At 32.9% G+C, this 26684-nt stretch overlaps 1 protein-coding gene across 1 annotated transcript in view; it reads right to left on the bottom strand.

Annotated features, from left to right (window-relative positions):
- Nucleotides 1-8183: 8183 nt before the first annotated feature.
- The window catches only part of LOC139502484 (krev interaction trapped protein 1-like), a 38490-nt gene continuing 19989 nt past the window's right edge, over nucleotides 8184-26684 (bottom strand). Inside the window, exons 11-17 of the mRNA XM_071291963.1 lie at nucleotides 19591-19657; nucleotides 19076-19230; nucleotides 15053-15219; nucleotides 13773-13908; nucleotides 12320-12412; nucleotides 11049-11111; nucleotides 8184-9948 (exon numbers count right to left, since the gene is read on the bottom strand). Of these exons, the coding sequence (XP_071148064.1) occupies nucleotides 9715-9948; nucleotides 11049-11111; nucleotides 12320-12412; nucleotides 13773-13908; nucleotides 15053-15219; nucleotides 19076-19230; nucleotides 19591-19657 (915 nt within the window). The 3' untranslated portion in view covers nucleotides 8184-9714. The remainder of the gene's footprint in view (nucleotides 9949-11048; nucleotides 11112-12319; nucleotides 12413-13772; nucleotides 13909-15052; nucleotides 15220-19075; nucleotides 19231-19590; nucleotides 19658-26684) is intronic.

Genomic DNA, 26684 nt, shown 5'->3' on the forward strand with positions numbered 1-26684 from the left:
TGTGATATGGAAACTTGTGGTACAGTTTCAGAGAGATCCAAACACTGTTCCACAAGTTATTGTCTGGAAACTAGAAAAAATTGTAAGGGTTCAGCGGAACCCAGTGTCTTGCCTATTTTTGCTATAAATCGTAGGCTCAACAGAAATAATGAAAAGTTCCTCTCGATACTCTATCTTTTGATTGTAAGAAGCTTCTGTCCAAGTTAAGTACAAATCAAGGATAGTTTAAGAAACTGATAAACGTTTTAAAATTTTTTAACTGCAGACTGTATGTAATGTTAACTAGTCCATTTATAAGTAGAATACGGAAAAAATAATATTTTTTTTACAAAATTTACTTCTGGATACTATTTTGTGTTCATAAACAAGCTTCTGTCCAAGTTTGGTAGAAATCCAGGATAGTTTAAGAAAGTTGTTATAATTTTAAAAACTTTAACCACAGAGTGAATGTAATGTTTCCCAGCAGAAAAACTAAGTCCATTTATAAGTAAATTACGGAAAACAATTTTGTTTTTTATTTACAAAATTGACCTCTGGATACTATTTTATGATCATAAACAAGCTTCTGTCCAAGTTTAGTAGAAATCCAGGATAGTTTAAGAAAGAAGTTAAAATTTTAAAAAAAGTATAACCACAGATGAATATTTGTAGACGCAGCCGCTGCTGACGAAATGTAGGATCGCTATGTCTTACTTTTTCGACAAAATTCGAAGGCTTGACAAAAATGCTTATTTTGGCCCCTATTAATCAATCCCAACCTTCCTTTTGTGGTTATAAACCTTGTATTTAAATTTCATAGATTTCTATTTACTTATATACTAAAGTTATTGTCAGGAAACCTTATGTTTGAAGACACTGACGATGACGAGGTGATACAAATATAGGACCACAAAATTTGGTCGTAAAAAAATATAGTTGCCATCTTGGTAATAATATTTGTGAAATAGACAAAACCACAAAAAAATAGTATGATACATGAAATTGAGGTCAGGTAGATGAAATCTGTCAGTCAGACATTTACACATGAAAATCATCCCACAATCCCTAAATCGATGCACTATTGCTTCGAGTATCTAGGAAAAAGACCAAACCACAAAAACTAAGCATTTTCTGCTGAACCATGAAAATGAGGTCAAGGTCAGATGAACCCTGTTTGAAAGACATATAGACCAGCAAAGAAAGCCATATACCAAATTTAACCAAATAAATCATTTAAATCATGGACAATGGACAAATGAAGATGGAAACTAAGTAACATCAGGTATCTGCACACAAGGTAAGAAGCATCCAGATCTTTTGAAATATACACTTTTGTGCAAATAGATTATGCAATCACCACTGCCACCATATTGTAATCAAAATGTTACTTTCTGCTAGTATACACTGTCCCGGCTTTCTGTTACAGACATTCTATCTCTTCCCTAGACTTTCCCTCACTGTAACACAAAAGGTTTTGTTTTCTTAGTTTGTAGATTGGTTGCTGTTTTATTGATGTACTTATCTGCTTAATGTTTACCCAACAGTTTTATTTATGCCTATTATATATATATGTAAAATAAATGGGGAAAGTGTCTATGGGATACAGAAGATGCCGCTTGCATTAAATGTTAAAAAGGGACATAACTCAAAATTTGTAAAAGTGACACTACCCAAATTTGTACTTGATATGAATTTTGTGGTAATAAGCATTGTGTATATGTTTCATCACTTTTAATTGATGAAATTAAGTTAGAGAACACTCAACAGAAACAATTTGAAAAGGGGCATAACTATAGACAGGTAAATGTTAAGCCCTTAAAATTTTATCTGTGTTTTGTGGTAATAAGCATTGTTGTGTATAATTTTCATAACAATTGGTTGAGGCAAACTAAAGTTAGAGAAGGGAAACAAATTTAAGGTTGTATGGACGTACAGAAGGACACTAAGAGACTAATAAATTAACAAGAAGATTTATAAAATATTTAATTGAAAAAGAACAACCTCTGATCAACAAATCACAGAAATCACATGGAAGGCAATATCACATCAATCAAAATATACACTCTTACAATTGGTTTATTTTAATCATGTGACTGATCACATGATAGAAAAGTTGCATAATTTATTCATAATTATTCCAATCATGACACTATTCATACTCATCATATGAAACATGACAAAACATAACAATTAAACAAACAATTAAACAAACTTTTGTGTTAAAAAAAGTTATGAGATTCAGTCACATGATCTGATCACATGACAGACAAATCACATTCAATGAATTTATTTTAGTGGCATATTTATATCACAATTGTTGACATAGTCTAGAGAAATTACAAAACATTTGTTTTCTTCTTTATGTCTTAGTAAACTGTGTTGAAGATACACACTTTATTGTTTTAGCAAAAGATATAATATCATCGTTTGGGGACAAGGTGAAATTTTGTGATGTAATTAGGAGATAACTCTATTGTATTTTAAGCTCCGACAGCATCAATTGGGGATTTGATGGTCGCAAATTAAGTTTACTGGCAACGTGTTAGAGGAGACAGTAAACAGATATTTGCGACCATCAAATCCCCAATTGATGCTGTCGGAGCTTTAAATACAATATTGTTATCTCCATTCTAATGAAACTGACAGAAAACAACGTTAAAACATGTAATTAAAATCTGTCATATGCTGTCTGCGCTTGCGCGTACGTCCCATAGCATCAATTGTCAATTGATGCCATGTAAAAAAGTGATGTTATCCAATCAAAATGAACGTTACAAACGTTGTAGCATTAGAATGTACCTTCTATTGAAAATGTACAAATTTTCAACTTGACATCTCAAACATAACAACAAGAATGCAATATTTCATTAACAAAATCATTCATGCATAATACATGTAATTGCAAAATCAAAAGCAAAGTCAAAATAATAAAAGTCTGAACGCCTCTTACTTTCAGTAAACTTATGGATTTTTTTTTTTATATTTTACTTTCATTGTTCATAGAGGGTGGTAAAGGGTTATTTTCGTGCAACGTGTTTTGCCATTTTTATTTCACGTGCAGCCGTGAAAAAGGTTCGTTATTCACCGTGTTTTGTGAAATCAGTAAAAAGATCAATGTGCAAGAAATTTTTAATTGTTCGCTCATCGTGAAATGGCAATTTTATTTCGCGTTCTTCCGTGTAGATACCCCCCCCCCCTTTTACGCCCCTCTTCATAATATCTTTATTTCAAAATGTAAGTTTTCAGACCTTTTTAACCATATTTGAAAAAAAAATAAGCATAACAAATTAAAGATTGAGAAAAATTGCAAATAAAAGAAGGTACCCAAACTCAAGACCCTTATATATCAAAGTCTATGATTATCTATGGGAACACTGAAAATCAAGATCAGTGACATAGTAAAAGGTACTGTTAAAAAGAAAGGCATTTGATTCTTAATATATTGACCTTCTGTAACATTTGTTGGGCTGCAAAATTAGATTAGCTTTTTACACAGGAAACACATTCCTGAATGAAATTTACGATGTTTTTTTCCTAAACTAAACAACATTGTAACGAGATTAAGATTTCACATAGTTTGCCCTCCTAATGTAGACAAAACACCAAAAAAATATCATCAAATAAAATTCTATCCTACTTGTATGACTATTAAATATATTTTATATTAAATAAATAATGCAGAAATACATAAAAGTTGAAACATAAATTAGTCTGCCATTAAAATACCTATTACAGTGAAACCTGTTTAAACCGAACCTCTTGGGGACTTAAGATTGTGTTCGATTTTGGCTGATGTTCGGTTTTATCAGGTTCACAACGCATACAAACTGATATGACGGTGCTTTAAAAAATGTTTGGTTCATACAGGTTTTCGGTTTAAGCAGGATTCGGTTTAGCCAGGTTTCACTGTATTACATAACTTGCATTCTTATGTAATACAATACACCGTCACTAACTGGATTATGTTTCAATCTAGACTGGTTTATTTCTGAAGTATCAATTACTAAACATGTATATGAGATTTTACACCAGTGACTGAAAATAATATGGAGCACTACAAGTACATCTAAAAAAATATACAAATATTTTACCCTCTGTTATTTTTAGTCATTAAACTGACTGTAATTGTTCACTTAATATATAATTGGATTTTAAAGTTGAAATACTGTAAATTCAGAAATTATTGCGAAAATGCGATAAATTCAGAAATTGTGGACAGGGTAATAAGGCCAGGATTTTTTAATTTGTTGGTTTACGGATCCGCCGACCCGATTTTGCTGATTTCCAGAATAAAAATAAAATTGACTTTTCATGCTTTTTTTATTCCCGCCGACCCTAACAAATGCATTATCCATGAAAAATAATTAAATGTCCTTTTTTTATGAAAGGAAATGCATAAATCACTTAATACAGAAGTGATGACACTTTCTGTTGTGAAAAAATGAAACTTTCAGTTTACGTTTCTAAAAATAGACAAATCAATTATTAATGACCTTGAAATATTGTTTGCGCAAATAAGTTTGCGGAACGAAATCTGTGTTTAAAACTAGTTACACAATAAGTTCGTTTCCTTTGTTTGTCACCAGTCCGTAAGATGCCTGTTCTCATAGAAATAGACTTGTCCAAATGTGGACAGGTGGAAGTTCAAGACACCGAGTAAAAGTTCTGAATTTTAACAAATCATTTGAAATTTTCATAGATAATAAAAAAATATGTTCCATTTGGATAAAAAAACGGGAATGCATGACAACTATTATTTAACCCGATATTCTCGTTTTTCCAGAGGACGAGTCTATTACGTTTTTGACACGCGTGTTGAAACTTATTTTCGTACGACGTTTTTACATTTTTATCTTTATCAGTTTTTGTGCTAATTACTATTCACCAAGTTTTAATTAAGAGCTACCGACATGAATCTCTTTTTCTTGTTTGTGAAATGATGATTTAATTTCGTCTATGTCCATGCACCCCTTTTTTACGGGAAATTATTAGACAATGTCATGCGATGTTTATTACAGCTGAGAAATACTATTTCATCGAACTAAAATTTAAGAATGATAACAAGATAGTATGACAAACATATTATTAGAAAGGTGAAATATATATATATTTATTTTGCATATCAGTTTTATGTCTTGAAAGATCTTTTTTTTTCTTTTTTTTCCGACCGACCGACCCGACTTTTTCATGGAAAAAATCCGTAAACCAACAAATTAAAAAACCGTGGCCTAATCGCAATAATTAAAACTAACATTTTGAAATTATTTATATGAATTAACATTGTTAAACAGGATTTTTCTCAATATCCCAAAGATAAAAATCACGTTTAAGTCTTAAATGACTTAGATCTCAATAATAAATGCTAGCAATAATTTCTGAATTTACAGAAGTACCGGTACACTTTTTTTCATCTTCATATGAAAAAAATTGATTTAGTCATCAAGCAATGATCTTTGATTTAAGTCATTGTAAGTTGTGGTGTTTTTTCCAATTGGGTGGAAGATTATGGGGATATGCTATCTCCATACAAACAATTTGTTTAAACTTTAAATTCTTATATGAAAATCAGAAGATGTGGTATTATCATCAATGAGACAACTCTCCACCAGAGACCAAATGACATACCGGTAGAAGTTAACAACTATAAGTCTTTGTACAGACTTCAACAATGAGCAAAACACATACTGCATAGTCAGCTATTAAAGGCCCTAAAGGTGTAATACCACCATTGATTTTCCCCTATTAGTCTTTGTTAAATTTGCACTTTTCAAAAAATTGTGCAGAATTTATCTTTGTTTCCAATAAAGAAATACTTGGCATGAGTAAAGTTTTATCCTGTCCAGTTCTATAGAAAAAGTTTCACATAACATTTCATTGCATATAAGAAAATAACCATCATTGTAAGTTAACCAATCAAATTTCTCCCCTTATTCTATCTGTGTACAAGGTTTAGTCACTTTGTGATCAAAATTCTCCCCCATGTAAGCGAGCAAAAAATGATGATCTTTTCAGTTTCATGCCAGCCCCATCAGTGGAAAGAAAAAGAAACCCTTCAGGGATTTCTGTAAGTTCAGAAATGGATGATTACTTGTCAGATAATTGTATTGATATGTCAAAAGACCCTCTTTTGTATTGGCATAGTAACTGTCAACGTTTACCACGTCTAGCTAAGTTAGCAGTGCAATATTTAGCTATTCCAGCCACATCTGCACCAGTTGAACGCTTATTTAGCACTGCTGGAAAAACATTTAGGCCGGAAAGGTGCAGACTGGCTGATGGAACATTTGAAAAGCTGATGATGGTCAAATGTAATGGGAAAATGCTTAAATAAGTTATATGACACAATACAAAAATGTATATACTAGTTGAACACTGTCTAATTGTTATAACTATAGAGCAATGTATAATACTTATGTACATATCATAGAATAAATGCATGTTTTCAATGTTTTATCTTAAATTTCCTTTCAAATGTAATTGAAGTAATTAATTACATTTGCCAAGTAATTGGAATGTAATTAATTACATTGGTAAAAAAAGTCAAATGTAATGTGTAATTTAATTGAAGATTTTGTAATTGTAATTGAATGTAATTAATTACTTTCAAATGTAATTGACCCCATGTCTGGTCACCATGTAACCTCAAGATTACAAAATTTTCTATAGAAATCACAAATAAAAAATAATGGTGTTTTGAAATACCCAAGACATATGTTTATGACACAGAAATAGTTTTACTGCAATAAAATGTAGGATTAATTACCTACAATGGTCAAATTCAAGGGAATATTTTTTTAGACCTACTTTCGTATGCAACCGGATGTGACGTACCATGATTTGGTGGTATTACACCTAAATGACAAATGTACAATTCAAACGAGAAAAATCACTTGATCACAGGCTTCTGACTCGGGTCAGGCACATAAACAGTGTGGATGCTCCTGTGCTACTCCCACAATAAGTCATCACACTACTCAGACAGGTAGCACTGACTCCCAGCCGACTAATCATTGCTCTAACACTTAAATGAAGTGTGCAAGGAACAGAAGCAACACATACCTATATTGAAGTTAATGGTCTGGTCCAGACAGAATTAAACTAATGACTTCCCACACTTGAGGTGAACTCTCTACCCCAAAACAAAAGAGGGGCAAAAGATACCAGAGGAACAGTCAAAATGAGGTAAAAAAACAAGCAAAACAAAACAAAAAAACAGGAAGACAAACAGTTTTTTCCATATCTGAAATAAAAAATAAAAAAAGCCTAGTGTAAGCAATGAATATCAAAAATAAGATTCCTACAATAAATCTGATGACTAGGTTTGAACACAGAGGCAGCCCTAAAAGTGAAAAAGTATATCTATAGACCGAGAATAAAAAGTCTTGTCAAAATTACAGTATGATACACAAGAAAAACCATTTTTCTCATTTCTCATAAAAATTATTAAATAAATAGTGACATTTTTTAACATTAATTTTATAAATTCAAGAGTTGTTGAGACAATCTCAGAATCAAAGTTTGTAACTGTGGTTCTATTTATTTTTGTTGATACAAAATGTACCAATTTTCGTGTTTTGAGGTAAACTTGCAATTAACCCTTTCGTACCAAAATTATCCTTTTGGCACCCTCGGGTGCTAGCAGAAATTATCCTTTTGTCACCCTCAGGCGCTAGCCGAAATTATCCTTTTGGCACCACAGAGCAGAGGGCGAAATTATCCACAAAACCCACAACAATTGGTACCCAACGATTAATAATGAATCCACAGTACTTCAGAAAATATTTTGGTTGGGGGGCATTTTGAAAGTTTCTTTCAACCCTCTTGCTTCCATTTAAACTGATAAACTTTCATACAATGTTTAAAACAACAAATATGCAACTTTTTGAACTTATTTGGCAAAAAAAACCGCATGTAATAAAGACAATTTCTCCAGTTAAAAAAAGATATTCTAAAAGTAAGCAAATATGAATTCCTTTAAAAATCAAGCTTCCACTAAACAATATCCCTGAAGGCACTACACATTCATGAAAGGCCATATACATTAATATTTTGTTATTCAATTTTTCTAAAAAAGAAAACCATAAGTTTTAAGTGTAAATCATATAATTCAACGTAAAATATTTTAGAAGCATGGAAAAATAGCTTAAAAAGTAGCATTACTTTTTCTGTAAACTCAAAAATTATTGTGTGCATTAATCATAGCATTTTTTTTTAAATATAAATAAGAATATGTGGTGTGAGTGCCAATGAGACACAACTCCAAGGACAAAAGAACAAAATTAATTATTGCTATTTGATGAAAATCTACATAGAGTGGGGTGCTCATTTTCGCCATATCTTTCCATGTTTTCCACAGTTTATGTTCAGGTCTATATGTTTTTGAAGTATACTGATATTTCTATATGAAGATAACTTCAAATGCAAAATATTCTTAAGCTTGAAAATGTGTTTTTTTGAAAATAATCATCTGAAAAGTTAGATTTAAGGGTGTTTGAAATTGCCTGATGTTTTGTCGTAGTTTCGAATAAAATCATATTTGTTATAAAAATCTTAGTTACCGGCATGTTTCTTCCATTTCAGCCATCTTTTGAAGTATTCAAAATGGTGAAATTGTGTCCCCGGCAAATATCCGCACCCCACTCTACAGGTATATGTATCAGATATCAGAATGTAAGTTCTTATCATTGCGACACTCACTAAGTCACATTTTTTACAACAATAGGAATTTTGCAATATTTTCCTTTATTCGCAGTAAAAAAATCATCTTTTTACATACTGTGGATTCATTTATTTTCGTGGTATGAGGAAAATTTGCATTTTCGTGGGTATCCAGTGGCGGATCCATAGGGGGGTGTTCTGTGGGTTGGAACCCCGATCAAGGCATTTGAATGGGGACATATAGTTGGAACCCCCTTTATCCTGAGTTGGGAACCCCCCCTTTTTAAATTTTTAAAATGGCTGGATCCGCCCCTGGTATCTGATTTCGTGGTTTTGCCAATCTCAACATACAAAGTCTATAGAAAATTTGTTATTTGTTGAACATTTGTGAATTCATGGTTTACCTGTACCCACAAAACTCAGGAAAATTGGTATTCAACGAATAAAAATGATTCCACAGTAGATGTGGATGTGCAATCCAAAGTCATATATAATTTAAAAATACTAGGTACACAGCTACTTTTGCATAGGTACTATTTCTGTACTTAAAATCTGTAGTACTGGAAATTTACTTGTAATATTTAGTACTATTTCGTTACTTTAAAATTATTGTAATATTTAGGTACTTGTATTTTCGAGTACTTGATTTGTACTCAAAATATTGGTACAAAAATGATACCAACAATGATCACAGTATTCCATGTTTGAACATCATAACTTCATGAGATTTTAAAAAGACTGAAAATGTAACCGTGCAACCAAAAATTTCAAGTACTGTAAAATACATGTACTTAAATATTACAATAATTTGTAAGTAACACAATAGTACTGAATATCAAAAGTAGATTTCCAGTACTACAGATTTGTGGTACATAAATAGTACCTATGCAAAAGTAGCTGTGTAGATGTGCTTTATCAGATCTAGAGATCATGGTACATGGATAACAAAATCATGATTTCTTAGTTTTGATGACCATTGAGCAAAAACTATATCCAGTAAGCACTGCCACCAAATGTAATGTACAAATATGTTATCAGCCATTCATTTCTATAAATAACTTCCTACAACATCCTGTGCTACGAATTCATCCCGCCATATCGAATTTCAACTTGTCTGTCCTTTACAGCATGAATTTCTGATAATTTTTCAATTAGTCTCTCAATTAACCCAGCCTGTTTAGTCCGTATTGTTAATTGTCGTGGAATATTTCTGTCTGTTCGACTTTCAAATCGTATCACATTTACTTCCAACCGATTGGCTTCTGGAAGTTTGCAGCTGATTTCTGAATATTTGAAACTATGTAGCATTACCTGAAAACAGAAACAGTAATAATAAATGGAGAATGTGTCTCATGATTCCCCCCCACTTGCATATTACATTATAACGGGACATTACTAGAGAGCTGTTAAAGAAACACTATCTAAATTAAGACCATCTGTGTTTTATGGTAATGAGCATTGTGTATAAGTTTGATAACATTTGGTTGAGGCAGACTCAAGTTAGATAATGGTTATGAAAAATTCAGCAGATTTTCCATTTTAGAAAATGGACATAACTCTACAACGGTAAAAGTGACACCCCAATCCATATTCAAACCAGAACTTTTTTTTGCAGTATTCAACACATGTATATTCATAGATATAGGAAGATGTGGTGTGAGTGCCAATGAGACAACTCTCCATCCAAATAACAATTTATAAAAGTAAACCATTATAGGTCAATGTACGGCCTTCAACATGGAGCCTTGGCTCACACCGAACAACAAGCTATAAAGGGCCCCAAAATTACTTGTGTAAAACCATTCAAACGGGCAGTTCAGTTATAAGTTATTGTCATTTGAATACACCCTGCTTAAATATGATGGAATTTTACACAGCAGTCATACAAGTTAGAGGTTAAGCTAGCTATACAACCAGGTGTTTACATAATGAAACGTCTGTACCAAGTCAGGAATATGACAGTTATGTTTTCCATTTGTTCAATGTGTTTGAGTTTAATTTTGCCATTTGATAAGGTATTTTCTGTTTTGAATTTTTCTTGTGGTTCTGTATTTTTGTTATTTTACTTTTGACCCAGCATCACCCAGCACTCAAGAAGTCCTCACTGTAACCAGGCAGCAACTTTTACTGATTTTTTTCAAAATGGAAATATTCCCTAATAAAAATATCTTCAAAGCTGTATACTGTGGATCCATTTTTTTTTTAGTGGGTACCAATTTTCATGGATTGATAAAAACTTGCATTTCTGTGGATATTTGATTTTATGGTTTTGTCACAGTCTGCGAACATTCTTATAGAAAATTTGTAACTCTTTGTAAATTGCAGTTAATGGTTCCCTAGAAACCATGAAAATTGGTTTTTAACAAAACAATAATGAATCCACAGTGTAGTTTTCTTTAAAAGTAACTCACCCTTGTTTGAGAGTTAATGACATGGATACCAACATCATTGACACCAATATGGCACATACTACCCTAAAATGACAAATCAAAGTGCTTGAAAGTGCTGTAAGAAAAGGTTGCTAACTAGAACTGGATGTGTCAAAGCGACACGAATGGCCCTGTCCCAAAAAGTTGAAAAATCTGCAATTTCAATAACACATGTGGACACAAAATCTGTATAACTGTGATTTTCAATAATTTATCAAAGTCCAAAGCTTGTAATTTCAGGAAAAATTAGCGGAGCGGAATGAAACTTAAACTTGATCTGTAACTCACATACCAAAAATCAGCCCTATATCTGAAAGCGTTTAGAAAAAAAGTCTGTATAATTGTGATTTTCAATAATTTATCAAAGTCCATAGCCTGTAATTAAAGCAAAAATTAGCGGACCAGAACGAAACTTAAACTTGATCTGTAACTCATCCTGGTTAACTCATATACACAAAAATCAGCCCAATATCTGAAAGTGTTTAAAAATAAGTCTGTATAATTGTGATTTTCAACAATTTATCAAAGTCCAAAGCCTGTAATTAAAGCAAAAATTAGTGGAGCGAAACGAAACTTAAACTTGATCTGAAACTCATCATGGTTAACTCAAATACCAAAAATCAGCCCAATATCTGAAGGCGTTTAGAAAAAAATTTCGTATAATGGTTTGTTGAGGAATGACGGAATGACAGAATTTCGGAATTTCGGAATTACAGAATTACAGAATTACGGAATAACTGAATTACAGAATTTCAGAATTTCCGCATTTCGTAAAAGGCACCAACAACTTTGTTGCGGGGCCATAAAAAATACAAACATTAAGAGAATGATGCCGCACATCAAGATATTTTTTTGATATCTAAGCAAATTACAATTTTGAAAACAATCTGGGCTAAAAGCTCAATATTGTGGTTTTGCTATAATCAATAATTCATTTAACTTTTAAACAAGAACATGTCCCCATTACACGAATGCCTCATCGGCACTATCAATTTCTATGTTCAGTGGACAGTTAAAATGGGGGAAATCTCGAATTTGGCATTAAAATTAGAAAGATCATATCATAGGGAACATGTATACTTAGTTTCAAGTTGATTGGATTTCATCAAAAACTTTAACCTAAAGCGGGACATATGGACAAACGAACGCACAGACCAGAAAACACAACGCCCATAAATGGGGCATAAAAATGTTAACTCATGGTCTACAATTATGGAAAAATTAAACTTTATACTATTTTAACTATTTGTTACCTTGACCTGGGGTACCAGTAGTGTACCAGTGAAGAAAGCAGATCCATAAACAGTCAGGTTTCTGCAGAACTTCAGGAACTGCTGTTTTAAAATCTGAAGAAAAATAAACAAAGTCTGAATTATCGTTATCAACCATTCTAGTAATTCAGCGATTGTCATTTGTTGATTCATATCATATTTGTTTTTCATTCATTAAATTGTACATAAATCAGACCATTAAATTTACATTTTTCATTTCAGGGCCTTTATTGCTGAATATGTGGTATTGGTTTTTCTCATTGTTGAAGGACCTTTCAGTGACCTATACTTGTTGATGTCTATGTCATTTAGTCTCTTATGAGTGTTGTCTCATTGGCAATATATCATACCACATCTTATTTTTATAATAAGATGAAGATTGTATATCATTTTTCATAATGTAAAAGATATTTGTTAAAAGATGGACTCTCTTGTTAGTGCAGGCCTTACAAGGAATATCATTTGTTCTGTATTTTCTTTAATAGATGTTAATGTACAAAAGATATTATTTACTACTCAATGGGAGACAACTCTATAGTTAATAAAATCTGTTCATATTTCAAAGGATTATTTTTTTTATATTTAAAGTACAAATATTGTTTCCACATTAAAGGGAACAAATATTCATTGATAGGCATAGAAACACTGCTCACCATTTCTTATAAGTGATTTAATGAGCTATGGTAGATGAGGTAGATGGGGGTTTACAGAATAGAAAATAAAAGGAAACAAGAATGTGTCCCCAGCACACACTATCATTTTCTATGTTCAGTGTACCGTGAAATTGGGGTAAACACTCTAACTTGAATTAACTAGATCATATCATAGGGAACATGTGTACTAAGTTTTAAGTCGATTGGACTTCAACTTAAACTTCATCAAAAACTACCTTGACCAAAAATTTTACCAAAACTTTAACTTGAAGCAGGACAGAGGGACGAAGGGACGGACGAAGGGACGGACGAAGGGACGGACGAACGAACAGATGCACAGACCAGAAAACATAATGTCCCTCTACTATTGTAGGTGGGGCAGGGGCATAAAAAATATCAAGAATAGAGAAATATGGACACAAAAATTAGAAGACTAGACGGCTCTCAAAGTTTGCACCTTGGTCGCTGTGTAGAACTGGCCAAGTAAAGCTTCCTATAAATTTGAGTGGGATAAATTTGGCTTTAGAACTAAGGTCTTCAACTTATATCAAACACAGTGGTTTCTAAGGCTTTGAGAAATAAACTGCACATTTCGTCTAGTAAACCATTCTTCTTAACTGGACCAGACTCTTTATCACAGGTCATTTCAAAATGTTTTGCACAAAATAATTTTTTTTATTGGTAATTTGGTCCAGTAGTTCATATTTTTCTTGACTGGACCAAATTATTTTTAATGGCCTTTGCACAATGTCAGGCGACCTTTGGAATGTCTGAAAACATACCATATCCACTTGAACATGAGAAGGACCTTCAAGCATGCTTTTCCCTACGTCCTTATAATGTCGAAATACATTGTTAGACCATGCATGACTCTTTCCTTTCATCATTTGTTCTGGTACCATTGACTGCAAGTTTTTACTGAAAATAGAAATTATAAACCAGTTTTAATACAAAATATGAAAAATAGAATCTGTTCAAATTCTAAATTCTGTTAGTAGTTTTTAAAAATTTTCACCTTTTCCTATTTATTTTTGAAAAGAGATTTTCATCAATTATTATGATAATCGTATAAAAATATACTATAAATAAATGGGAAATATGTCCATAGAGACACAGATGATGTCCAAGCTAGCATATATAACGTTATAAAGGGACATATAACTAAAAAACTGTAAAAGTGTTGCTATAAAAATTTGAACTGCGACAATAAGACTTGTACACACATTTCATAACATTGAGTTGAGACAAATACTCAGTAGAGAACGAAAACAAATTCATCAATTTTCCATTACTAATGGGCATAACTCTAGAACGGTAAACGTGACACCATCCAAATTTATACTCAATCTGTGTTTTGTGGTAATGGGCATTGTGTATCAATTTTATAACATTTGGTTGAAGCAAACTAATGTTAAAAAAAGGGAAACAAAAAATTCAGCATTTTTCCATTTGAAAAGGGGCATAACTCTAGAACAGTTAAAATAAGTCCAACCAAGATTCAAACTCCATCTGTGTTTTGTGGTAATGGTATAAGTTTCATATCATTTGGTTGAGGCAAACAAAAGTTAGATAGAACGGAAACCAATTTTGGGACGTACATACAACATATGGACAACGTACGGACATACAGACAGACAAGGGTAAAACTTAATGCCACCTCCGCTACAGCTGGGGCATAAAAAGTAAAAAAAATAAAAAAAAATGTCCAAAGTCAAAAACACATATTTCTTAGCACATCTGGTAGCTGCAACGCAGTGCAAGCATTGCCTTGCAAAGCATATCCTTGCTGTTTAATAGACATTGATGAAATCTTTGCTCAATGGGTAAAATTAAATGTTATGGAAGTGATAACCTGAAAGATCTGAAAATTTGTACAAGTCAACACTATAAGTTCCTGATCAAATATCAAATCATTCCTGAATACAGAAGCTTATAACTATTCAACAAAAATTCAGAGAGAATACATTTTTTCTCAATAAATTGCTTACATTTTACAACTGAACATCATAATCAAAAGTTTCTAGAAAAGTAGAAATTTTCATGTTTTTATCCATCCCTTTACCTGAGAAATGCTTTGGCAGTTGATGTGTTGTAGACGCCATCTTGTTTCATCAGAATAATGATCACAGCAAAGTTTAGAACATCCTGGTCTTTACATGGATAGAGGGCAGTGATGTAGTTTTTATATGCTTCGTGGAACAATAAATGGATGGCTGCTGGGTGTGTAATCTATAAATAAAAATACAAGAGTGCACACGCTGAAATGTCTCGCCTTCTATACTAATCATTGATATTATGTTGATAGTCCTAAGTATAAAGTTAAGCTTTATTACAACTGTCACATTTAAACTTAACATTAACCAAGATAACTAAACAAAGACCAATGAACCTTGAAAATGAGGTCAAGGTCAGATGAACCATGCCAGGCAGACAAGTACAGCTAACAATGCTTCAATACAACATATATAGTTGACCCATTATTGATAGTTTAAGAAAAATAGACCAAAACACAAATACTAACACTGTGCAATGAACCGTGAAAATGAGGTCACGGTCAAATAAAATCTGCGCGACTGACATAAAGATCATAAAACATTTCCATACACCAAATATAGTTGACCTATGGCATATACATGATATAGTATTAGATAAAAAAACCAAAACTCAAAAACTTAACTTTGACCACTGAACCATGAAAATGAGGTCAAGGTCACATGACATCTGCCCGCTAGACATGTATAGCTTACAATCATTCCATACAACAAATATAGTAGACCTATTGCATATAGTATGAGAAAAACAGACCAAAACACAAAAATTTAACTATAACCACTGAACCATGAAAATGAGGTCAAGGTCAGATGACACCTGCCAGATAGACATGTACACCTAACAGTCCTTCCATAGACTGAATATGCTAGTCCTATTGCTTATAGTATCTGAGATATGGACTTGACCACCAAAACTTAACCTTGTTCGCTGATCCATGAAATGAGGTCAAGGTCAAGTGAAAACTGTCTGACAGACATGAGGACCTTGCAAGGTACGCACATATCAAATATAGTTATCCTATTCTATACTATTAAACGAGAAGACCTCATTTTGGGTGTCGCTTCTCTTCCTTCCACAATAAATCAATCATCATGCCTCTGTGTCCTATAGGTAACATGCATATTCGCATTTGTCATCCATTCTTATCATTATTCAGATTGAGTTATTTTGGGAGAAAAACGACAAAAAAGGAGTCCGGATATGATTCCGTCATCGGACTGACTTTTAGTCATAGATAAGACTTCCGGGTTTAAAGATGCACAAATACAACCAATCGTATGATAGATAACAAAAATGAAAAATAAATAAGCCAATCAGAGCGTTCTCCATATCATGGTGTTTAGATCATGGTGCAAGAACCACAACTATTATACCTCCTTATAAAGGACAATTAGTTTTCGCGTTTATCTACATGTAAACTACGATTAAACTACTTTAATATATAGAGACTCTCTGTATTCTGTCTACTGTTATTTTTTTAAATGTTTTCTATTTAAGGGGTCATACCAGTTGTATATATATTAAAATAAGTAAAACATTTGACACAAGTACAACCATTTGTATGAAGGATAACAAAAATGGAAAAAAATAAGCCATTCAGAGTGTTCTCCATATCATGCATGGTGTTTACATCGCAAGAATATCAACTATTATATCTCCTTAGAGAGGACAATAATTTTTAGCGTTTCATATCATGGTGTTTAGATCGCAAGAACCACAACTATTATACCTCCTTAGAGAAGACAATTATTTTTCGCGTTTATCTACATGTAAACTACGATTATACTACTAATATATAGAGACTGTCTGTATTCTGTCAGGGACTTTCCTGATTCTGTCTACTGTTTTCTTTGAAATTTTTACTATTTCAGGGGTCATACCACTTGCATATATATTAAAATAAGTAAATCATGCTCAACTTCATCTAAAACTACCTCGACCAAAAACTTTAACCTGAAGCGGGACAGACACGGACAGACGAACGAACGAACGAACAGATGTACAGACTAGAAAACATAATGCCCATAAATGGGGCATAACAATTTATTGTTGAAAGGGAAAATAGTAATTTGGTGAGGTAGAGATTAAAAGTAGGCAGGACCTTTTTCGGGGCGTCGGGATCGGGTGTTTTTAAGCTTGGGATTTGAGGATTTGATCTTTTACAAAAAATCATATCCTACCATTGGCATGTTAATAAGGCTCTCAAAAGAAAAAGAAAACACTGATGGATTGTCCTAGAAGCATATCTTATTAGACTAATAATGGTCTATATATGAGCAGTTACATTTATTTCATGTTTGAAACAGGGCAAATTGTTAATTTGATTTGACTTTTACCAAAAGAAGCATTGTAGCAAAGGAGAAGAATAATTGTGGCCAGACACACGAAAATAATTGAATTTAACAGAAAGGAAACAAATATCGGACTTTGGAAAAAGGGAGAGGGCTTTTGATACCTTTTATGAAATTCTCCATACATAATATCTTTTACAAAAAATCATCCTACAACAGTCTACAAGCTGTATATGCCTGCGATTTCGCGGGTGTGTTCTAGTACTTATAATAAGAGAGAATTCAACATTACAAAAAATTTGAACTTTTTTTTCAAGTAGTCACTGAACCATAAAAATGAGGTCAAGGTTATTGGACATGTGACTGACGGAAACTTCGTAACATGAAGCATCTATATACAAAGTATGAAGCATCCAGGTCTTCCACCTTCTAAAATATAAAGCTTTTAAGAAGTGAGCTAACACCGCCGCCGCCACCGCCGTAGTTCCGCCGGATCACTATCCCTATGTCGAGCTTTCTGCAACAAAAGTTGCAGGCTCGACAATAAAACCATCATCATAGTATGTTTAATACCCTTCCCTTTTCACGAATGTGATCGACCTACAGAACTAGACTATTTTCTGGATTTGTAATAACATAAGCAACACAACGGGTGCCACATGTGGAGCCAGATCTGCTTACCCTTCCGGAGCACGTGAGATCACCCCAAGTTTTTGGTGAGGTTATATATTGTTGCTTATTCTTTAGTTTTCTATGTTGTGTCTATGCTGTACTATTATTTGTCTGTTTGTCTTTTTATTTTTAGCCATGGCCTTGTCAGTTTATTTTCTATCTATGAGTTTGACTTTCCTTCTAGTATCTTTCATCCCTCATTTATAATCAAGTAACCATGGTAACTTCTGTATTGATGTTTACTGAATGTCCAGCAGAAAATATTTCATGAGGTTTCTTGATTCTTACATTCTAAAAGTCATATTAAGATACTGTGGAATCAGTGTGGATTCATTAATATTCGTTTGGACCAATTTCTGTGGGTTTCATGGGAAAACCACGAATTCAAATGTTCAACTAATTAAAAAAGTTCTATAGGGTTTGTATACAGAGATTTGGAAAGCCATGAATTCAAATATACAAGAAAATCTCAATCCATTAAAATTGGTTATACGAAAATAAATAAATCTACAGTATCCTGTAAGTTAAAAAAAAAAAGCCCCTGTATTTTCTCTCTTTTATGAAGGATCATTTACAATGATATATTTTGATGGGCATTTTTTGTTTATTTCAATGATGTTTACCAGATCTTCTTTTCTCATATACATGAGCATTAAGCTGTTTAAATGAATTTTTATTTATACATGACTAATGCTCTGAAAAAAAGACAATAAATATAAATTATAAACTTTTCAGTGATGTGACTTAAATGCTAATTAGGAGATTTATACTGTATAATATTTTTGTTGGAGCTTAAAATGCAATATTATTATTTCCATTCTAATGAAACTGACAGAAATCACTCTAAATCATACATTTTTAAACTGTTATATGTTGTTTGTACTCGTGGGTAAGTTTTCTTAGCAATAATTATTAATTGATACCATGAAAATTGGTGGCGTTATCCAATTAAAATGAAGGTTTCAATGTGGACTTTAATGCTAATATGCAATGTCTGAACTCAATTCAATTCATATCATTATTCTCCTGGTCATTTCAGTCTTTCATTTTTTTTTATTTCATCTACTTACAGTTCTTTCATCCATAATGCCAGTTTTAGCATTTCTTCTCCATTTTAATTTAGGATCCTCCTTTGTAGGGTCACCCTCAGTCAGCTGTCTCAGAATCTTATGTCTCCAGTTCTCCATTTGTTCCACTGGCTTGTGATCTGGCTTCAACTGGAGTTCTGTCAATAGAATACTAAATCAAAATACTGAATACAAGGTTATTTTAATGTGGGTTTTGTTGCAGTATGGGCCTCAAATTATTCAGGTTCAGTTTGGGCCTTACATGTTTAATGTTTTATTTGCAGTTTTGGCCTTAGATGTGTCAGGTCTTATTTTTTGTTTGGGCATTTGATATGTTAGTTCTGTTTGCAGTTTGGGCCTTACATGTTTCAGGTTTTATTTGCAGTTTGGGCCTTACATGTTTCAAGTTTTATTTGCAGTTTGGTCCTTACATGTTTAAGGTTTTATTTGCAGTTTGGGCCTTTGGTGTTTCTGGGAGAAAATTTAATCAACAAAGAATTGTGTAAAGAAATACAAACCTAAGCTTTCTGAACAGATCCAAATCGTAAAAATATCTCCATACGGTTTCTCTGGCATGTTACATTCCTACAATGAAAATAAAATGATTGATTGATGAATCACCAGTGTCAATTACTACATGCATCATATGCATGGGACTATTATATAAATATGAACTTTTTGTACATGTATGTTATATTGCACCACTGTCCCAGGTTAGGGAATGGACATGAGACATATCAATGTTCATACAGCTGTATATCAAATATCATTGACCAACTACTATGGGGTATGGACTTTGCTTATTATTGAAGGCCATACAGTGACCTGTAATTGTTAATTTCTGTGCTCATGTCAGAACCACTTCATACCAAATATTATTGACCTACCTACCACTAATGGTTTCCTTTAAACTGACCTTATTAACATTGCTGACACTGCTGCTGGAAACAGCATGCCTTAATCTGCTCATCTCAAAACTACTTTATACCAAATATTATTGACCTACCTACCACTAGTGGTTTCCTTTAAACTGACCTTAATAACATTGTTGATGCTGCTGCTGGAAACAGCATGGTTTATTCTCCCTTCTGTGACTTTGACAAGGGTAAGGAAAAAACCATGTTTATCAAATACAGACAACACCTGGAGAATGGAAACAGGGAATGTGTCAAAGAGAAAACAAGGCCACTATAATGGGGCTTTAACATAGGAAGTAAACCCTGCACACAAAGGAGGGCTTCAGCTGATCCCTTAATCATTGTGTACATTAGTTCATTGAAATGGACACCACCCTTAAAACTCTAATACATACAAATGAATCATAATTACTTGTATATATAAAAAAAAAACCACAGACACAAGACAAACAAAAAATGGAGGTTCCTGACTTGGGATAGGTGCACAAATGCAGCTGGGGTAAAACATGTTGTCTGAGAACTCAACCCTCCTCTAGTTTCTATAGACAATGTAGAATATAAAAACACACAGTAAAACTCAGTTTAAAAGAAGTGCATTTTGTGGAAGATTCTGTTGTATAGATATAGGAAGATGTGGTATGAGTGCCAATGAGACAACTCTCCATCCAAACATCAATTTATAAAAGTAAACCATTATAGGTCATTAGGTACAGCCTTCAACACAGAGCTTTAGCGCACTGAACAACAAGCTATAAAGGGCCCCAATTATTTTTACTGTAAAACAGGCAACATTGATCATAACAACAACTTCACCTTTAATCAAACAGGCAACATTAATCATAACAACAACTTCACCTTTAATTAAACAGGCAACATTGATCATAACAACAACTTCACCTTCAATCAAACAGGCAACAATGATCATAACAACAACTTCACCTTTAATCAAACAGGCAACATTGATCATAACAACAACTTCACCTTTAATCAAACAGGCGACATTGATCATAACAACAACTTCACCTTTAATCAAACAGGCGACATTGATCATAACAACAACTTCACCTTTAATCAAACAGGCAACATTGATTATAACAACAACTTCACCTCTAATCAAACAGGCAACATTGATCATAACAACAACTTCACCTTCAATCAAACAGGCATTATTGATCATAACAACAACTTCACCTTTAATCAAACAGGCAACATTGATCATAACAACAACTTCACCTTTAATCAAACAGGCAACATTGATCATAACAACAACTTCACCTTTAATCAAACAGGCAACATTGATCATAACAACAACTTCACCTTCAATCAAACAGGCATTATTGATCATAACAACAACTTCACCTTCAATCAAACAGGCAACATTGATCATAACAACAACTTCACCTTCAATCAAACAGGCAACATTGATCATAACAACAACTTCACCTTTAATCAAACAGGCAACATTAATCATAACAACAACTTCACCTTTAATCAAACAGGCAACATTGATCATAACAACAACTTCACCTTCAATCAAACAGGCAACAATGATCAAAACAACAACTTCACCTTTAATCAAACAGGCAACATTGATCATAACAACAACTTCACCTTTAATCAAACAGGCAACATTGATCATAACAACAACTTCACCTTTAATCAAACAGGCAACATTGATCATAACAACAACTTCACCTTTAATCAAACAGGCAACATTGATCATAACAACAACTTCACCTTTAATCAAACAGGCAACATTGATCATAACAACAACTTCACCTCTAATCAAACAGGCAACATTGATCATAACAACAACTTCACCTTCAATCAAACAGGCATTATTGATCATAACAACAACTTCACCTTTAATCAAACAGGCAACATTGATCATAACAACAACTTCACCTTTAATCAAACAGGCAACATTGATCATAACAACAACTTCACCTTTAATCAAACAGGCAACATTGATCATAACAACAACTTCACCTTCAATCAAACAGGCATTATTGATCATAACAACAACTTCACCTTCAATCAAACAGGCAACATTGATCATAACAACAACTTCACCTTTAATCAAACAGGCAACATTGATCATAACAACAACTTCACCTTTAATCAAACAGGCAACATTGATCATAACAACAACTTCACCTTTAATCAAACAGGCAACATTGATCATAACAACAACTTCACCTTCAATCAAACAGGCAACATTGATCATAACAACAACTTCACCTCTAATCAAACAGGCAACATTGATCATAACAACAACTTCACCTTCAATCAAACAGGCAACATTGATCATAACAACAACTTCACCTTCAATCAAACAGGCAACATTGATCATAACAACAACTTCACCTTTAATCAAACAGGCAACATTGATCATAACAACAACTTCACCTTTAATCAAACAGGCAAAATTGATTATAACAACAACTTCACCTTCAATCAAACAGGCAACATTGATCATAACAACAACTTCAAAGATCAGTCAACTTTTCCTAATGGCAACTTCACCTTCAATCAATCAGGCAATACCAATCGCCAAGACCATTCCCAGGACCAGACTAACTTTTCAACCAGGTGCACCGCAGGGCGCAGCATTATACAACCCCGGTGGTTGAACCCTGAAAAGTTGGGGCAAATTTGGTCACAATATTCAAGCTTGATTCTGTCTGAATTTGGTTTGTGATAAAAATTTTGACATAATATAGGTTTTTGTCACAAAATGTATGTGGTCAAAGATCTAACAAATCTATTGTACAATACTGTGCAATTGAATATTTCTTCTTGAAACTTTTCAAAATTTGAAATTTGAAAAATTTTGAAAAACTAGAGGCTCTAAAGAGCCTGTGTCGCTCACCTTGGTCTATGTGAATATTAAACACAGGACGCAGATGGATTCATGACAAAATTATGTGATGGTGATGTGCTTGTACATCTTACTTTACTGAACATTCTTGCTGCTTACAATTATTTCTATCTACAATTAACTTGGCCACGTAGTTTCAGAGAAGAAGATTTTTGTAAAGGATTACTAAGATTTACGAAAAATGGTTAAAAATTGACTATAAAGGGCAATAACTCCTAAAGGGTCAACTAACCATTTCGGTCATGTTGACTTATTCGTAGATCTTATTTTGCTGACATTTATTGCTTTTTACAGTTTATCTCTATCTATAATAATATTCAAGATAATAACCAAAAACAGCAAAATTTCCTTAAAATTACCAATTCAGGGGCAGCAACCCAACAACAGGTTCTCCGATTCATCTGAAAATTTCAGGGCAGATAGATCTTGACCTGATAAACAATTTTACTCCATGTCAGATTTGCTTTAAATGCTTTGGTTTTTGAGTTATAAGCCAAAAACTGAATTTTACTCCTATGTTCTATTTTTAGGCGTGGCGGCCATCTTGGTTGGTTGGCTTGGTCATGCCACACATTTTTAAAACTAGATACCCAAATGATGATTGTGGCCAAGTTTGGTTTAATTTGGCCCAGTAGTTTCAGAGGAGAAGATTTTTGTAAAAGATTACTAAGATATACGAAAAATGGTTAAAAGTTGACTATAAGGTCCGAGAACACAATTAATTCGTAGTGCATTTCTTTTAGAACATAAATGAAAATTAAAAAAATCCCACCTGCGCTTTCTCAATGAAATTTTTACAGTGTGTTGTACTACTTTTGGGACAAATTATATCAAAATTATAGAAAACTTCATCGCCTCTAACTCAAAATATGGACAATTTTGTGTTTAGGGTGTCTTGAAATCTTTTGACAGCTTCCGAAGTGCTAATTTTTAACCTTTTTCAGCTGGACCAAATCACTACTTTCCTGTAAAATTCTGGACCCAAATTTTTTTACAGTGTAATTTTACCCCCCTACTTACAATTTGAGGCATTAAACATGGAGAAATAAATTTGGAAGGGGTATAAAAATTATTGGCAAGTAACCCACTGTTAACACTAGGGACTATATTCGTGAACAACGAAAATCAAGGGACGACAATTGTGGTCTCGGACCTAATAGGATAGAAAGAGTTGACAAATCTTAAAAAAACTTGGTATGACCAAAGCTTAATAAATTATAACACTGCTTGCAAAGTTTCATAACAATAGGATATATATTATAGACAATATGTTAAATTCTATATTCATCTTTGCGTGTTAAATTTTGAAGTTAAAATTGAATAATTTCAACTATCAACATTTTGGGCTTTGAAAATTAAAATATTGCAAAAAAATACTTTTCAAATGCTCTAATATATCATTTATTATGTACTAAAAGCAATAGAGTACTCATTTGATTTATCAGACTTAGCATAATTATTCAAAAGTCAAATTTATATCAGCCTGGGCCTAAAAATTGAGGTTTTTCAATGAAAGGGGGCCTTACATGAAGATGTAATATTTTCCAGCAATTTTAAATTTGTGAAGCTTTTTGGTTATAAATAATCCTTACATATGTATTGAATGTACTTAAAATGGATAGAAAAGTCACAAATAACATATCATATTAGTTTAAAAGGGTCTTAAGCCAAGTAAGACTGGAAAAAAATAAGGGTAAATTTAGGCCGTGCCACATATTTACATTAAAAATGCATATTGAGGCTATAAGAAATAAAAAAAATGTGTCTTTTTTTATCATTTCTATACTCATGTAACATGATACAACAAATCTGAGCACAAACAGGCTCTTGCAATTAACTTTTCTTACAGACAGTATAGTCTGATACAAAGATTTTTGCCTTTTTAATGAAAAACTTGAATGCAATTTTAGTCTCAACAGGCTTATATTTAAACCACTTGCTATCCTACAGAAGAAAAGAAAGATATCATGTGAGATGGAACAGGTACAATAGACATTGTAAAGTGCTTTTGATACAAATTTAGTGAGGTCTTTATTGTGGACTTCAAATGTTATGTACCAAGAACCCCACTTTTGACTTCATCCAAACGGGGCGTTAGACAAGGGTCATTTATACAACACATTTTGTACATATTGTCTGAGATAATCTTCTTTTCTGTAGATTCTGAGTTCATATACAAGTAAAAGAACTAGATAAAGGCATAGAAACACAAGTATTGACACATGAAAACCTGTCAGATAGAAAGTCAGGATGCCATGTATGCATAAATATTGAAAAAGCTGTAAAATGCCTATTTTGACCATAAAATGCCAAAATTGGTCATTTTTGCAGAAATTCTATAAAATAAAAGTTTTAATCCTTTAGTTTCAAGATATTTGACTAATTGACACCACCAAATCATTTAGGGAAGTTGCCAAAGTACAGATTCTATATTTACAGACTTCACCTCTTAGGTCCGAGAACACAATTAATTCGTAGTGCATTTCTTTTAGAACATAAATGAAAATTAAAAAAATCCCACCTGCGCTTTCTCAATGAAATTTTTACAGTGTGTTGTACTACTTTTGGGACAAATTATATCAAAATTATAGAAAACTTCATCGCCTCTAACTCAAAATATGGACAATTTTGTGTTTAGGGTGTCTTGAAATCTTTTGACAGCTTCCGAAGTGCTAATTTTTAACCTTTTTCAGCTGGACCAAATCACTACTTTCCTGTAAAATTCTGGACCCAAATTTTTTTACAGTGTAATTTTACCCCCTACTTACAATTTGAGGCATTAAACATGGAGAAATAAATTTGGAAGGGGTATAAAAATTATTGGCAAGTAACCCACTGTTAACACTAGGGACTATATTCGTGAACAACGAAAATCAAGGGACGACAATTGTGGTCTCGGACCTAATAGGGCAATAACTCCTAAGGGGGTCAACAGACCATTTCAGTCATGTAGACTTATTTGTTAATCTTACTTTGCTGAACATTATTGCTGTTTAAAGTTTATCTTTATCTATAATAATATTCAAGATAATACCGCAAAACAGCAAAAATTCCTTAAAATTATCAATTCAGGTGCAGCAACCCAACAACAGGTTGTCCGATTCATCTGAGCATTTCAGGGCAGATAGATCTTGACCTGATAAACAATTTTACCCCATGTCAGATTTGCTCTAAATGTTTTGGTTTTTGAGTTATAAGCAAAAAACTGCATTTTACCCCTATGTTCTATTTTTAGCTGTGGCGGCCATCTTGGTTGGTTGGCCGGGTCACGCCACACATTTTTTAAACTAGATACCCAAATAATGATTGTGGCCAAGTTTGGTTTAATTTGGCCAAGTAGTTTCAGAGGAGAAGATTTTTGTAAAAGATTACTAAGATTTACGAAAAATGGTTAAAAATTGACTATAAAGGGCAATAACTCCTAAAGGGGTCAACTGACCATTTCGGTCATGTTGACTTATTTGTAAATCTTACTTTGCTGAACATTATTGCTGTTTACAGTTTATCTCTATCTATAATAATATTCAAGATAATTATAACCAAAAACAGCAAAATTGCCTTAAAATTACCAATTCAGGGGCAGCCACCCAACAACAGGTTGTCAGATTCATCTGAAAATTTCAGGGCAGATAGATCTTGACCTGATGAACAATTTTACGCCGTCAGTTTTGCTCTTAATGCTTTGGTTTTTGAGTTATAAGCCAAAAACTGAATTTTACCCCTATGTTCTTTTTTTAGCTGTGGCGGCCATCTTGGTTGATTGACTGGGTCATCGGACACATTTTTTAAACTAGATACCCCAATGATGATTGTG

The sequence above is a fragment of the Mytilus edulis genome, chromosome 14, assembly GCF_963676685.1.
Source record: "Mytilus edulis chromosome 14, xbMytEdul2.2, whole genome shotgun sequence".
NCBI classification, from domain to species: domain Eukaryota; kingdom Metazoa; phylum Mollusca; class Bivalvia; order Mytilida; family Mytilidae; genus Mytilus; species Mytilus edulis.